Here is a 2,378-nt window from a genome sequence, read left to right as displayed (position 1 = left end):
GTGAGGAGCTCCGACCGGAGCAGAGCTGGAGAATGGAAATGGAGATGTAGATGGAAGATGGAGATGATGATGATGAAATTAAAAATTAATTAAGGACTGACTTAGTAATATTATTTAAATTATTTATTAAATTATAATTACAATTATAATTAAATATATATTAATAAAAAATCAATCAAAATAATTTTCTAGGCATAGACAATTCTTCAATAGAAGATTTTTATTTCATATTGACATTCTTAAATGATGGTATTTATTTAAAAAAAAAAAAAAAAGTTTGTCTAGAAGTTCTTATGGATAGGGCAAATTGGTCAAGTATTGAATTTATTTTTATATTAAGAAATCATTTTTTAATTAAACATAAAAACTTTTAAGTAAATGTTTAGATAAAATTGTTCAATTTCGAATAGTTTAAGAGTACATTAAGTTTTTTTTTTCTTGTTATGGAGTGGGACAGTGGTGAGATTGCGTCATTCCTAACCAAAGTCTCGGGTTCAAGTCTTTAATATGGAGAAAATCATTTTGAAAGCAGCATAATTTAAATAGGTTTTGTAACTCACACGTGAGATTATTAGACTTTGATATTCAATTTTGAAAAATATGTTGGTATGTTTATTTATTCATATTTGTTTTATGATGACATAATATTATCTTATTTATCTACTCTAATAAGATCATGATATAATATTATATTATACTTAATTTGATAAATATAATTTAATAAGATGACACTATAAGATATTTGTTGTTTCAGTATTGATATTAGAAAAACAATGAGGTTTAACATTTATTAGTGAATCGATCCTTAATGGTTACAATAATCAACACGATTTGGTCATAATAAACTCACTGAACATTATTAATGTCGAAATTCAATCTAGCAGATAGCTCAATGAAAAATATATAAGAATTTTGAGTAAAATTTTTAGAGATAGTCATAAGATCAAGAATCGTAACTCGACATTAGCTATTAAAAAAAAAAATTCTCTCAAATAAAGTTTTTAATTATTTTTTTCATCAACAAACAATATATATAATCCAAAAACGAGACATCTGTTCAATTGGCATAATCACATTACATCTTTTATGATCATATAGTTATTTGAGACGAGATATATGTCTATATTTTATCATTTTTTTGGATTGATGATTCAATAAATATAATGTAGCTAGACAACAAAAAAATATTTGATTGATGAAATCTTCATATAATATTTTATGCAAAATAAGTCACAATTTATGTGTAACTTGTGTTAGCGGATATATAGCAATCACATTATATAAAATTACACTTAGAGTTGTCAATAATGTATACGTGAAATCTAAAGCGCTAAAAGATACAATATGTAAATAACTAAGCTAAAAAACTATATATAAAAGCAAATAAGTTTAATAATTACACTTTCCAAGTGTTACATTTATGTAAAATACATACGATAAAGCACTAGAAGACGCAAGATATAACTAATAGAAACAGGTTGAATCATTAAGCACTCAGATTTCTGATGGTGGTTTCAACCTTATAAGTCTTTTGATTCTGTCTTTTTCTGTATTTTCGAGTAACCCCTTCAAAATACAAACGACAAATATGTTAAATAAAATACATCGTAACATAACCAAGTTACATATATTGCATTGTATTTTTCAAAAAACTTACCTTCCAAACAATTTCATCTAAACACAAGCAAATTTTTCCATATTTGTCTAAAAAAAGACGTTCACTTGGAGCCTTTCCACATGCATCCCTCACAATTGAAGTAATAACATATATTACTTCAGATACTTTAAGAAAATTCACAAAATTAATTAAATAAATAATTATCACATAAACTATATAATAAAAGAATTGTATTAATTGATTTTGTGTAAAACAAAGAAATTAATTAGTAAAAAGTATATAATATATAACATATAGACTTACAAACAAGTTCATCATATTCATCTTTGCCAACCACATAAATGCTGACACCTCCTAATACAGTGTATACCACGTACACTGATCTGAAAAGGGAAAAAAAAAAAGGGTAAAATTTGAAGTGCGAAAACTGTTATGCGGAATTCGAGATAATACGAGAAAATATAAACGCGAAAAATAAGACAACAGATTTACGTGGTTCACCAATAAATTGGCTACGTCCACGGGAAGAGGGAGAGCAGTTTTATTAAGGAGAGGCAAGAACAGAATTACAGAATAGGGTTTGCCATAGCGTCTATATATAGTGCTAAGCTACGCCCTAACAGGCTTGGGCCCAACATACAGAATTAACAGATAATTAAGGGCCCAATACAATAACATTGTAGACCCCCGTCCTTTCTGTTTGTAACGGGTCCGATTCAAGGCATTCAACAAATCTCCAACTTGACTTGAATTCTCCGAA

At 27.2% G+C, this 2,378-nt stretch overlaps 1 protein-coding gene across 1 annotated transcript in view; it reads right to left on the bottom strand.

The window, feature by feature from the left end:
- Positions 1-1,388: 1,388 nt before the first annotated feature.
- LOC107004388 (TSET complex member tstD-like) overlaps positions 1,389-2,378 on the bottom strand; it is a 6,514-nt gene continuing 5,524 nt past the window's right edge. Inside the window, exons 3-5 of the mRNA XM_015202594.2 lie at positions 1,922-2,001; positions 1,658-1,782; positions 1,389-1,566 (exon numbers count right to left, since the gene is read on the bottom strand). Coding sequence (XP_015058080.1) covers positions 1,495-1,566; positions 1,658-1,782; positions 1,922-2,001 — 277 coding nt within the window. The 3' untranslated portion in view covers positions 1,389-1,494. The remainder of the gene's footprint in view (positions 1,567-1,657; positions 1,783-1,921; positions 2,002-2,378) is intronic.

This window comes from Solanum pennellii, chromosome 11 (genome assembly GCF_001406875.1).
Source record: "Solanum pennellii chromosome 11, SPENNV200".
NCBI lineage: Eukaryota > Viridiplantae > Streptophyta > Magnoliopsida > Solanales > Solanaceae > Solanum > Solanum pennellii.
This window is presented reverse-complemented; position numbering and strand designations above follow the sequence as displayed.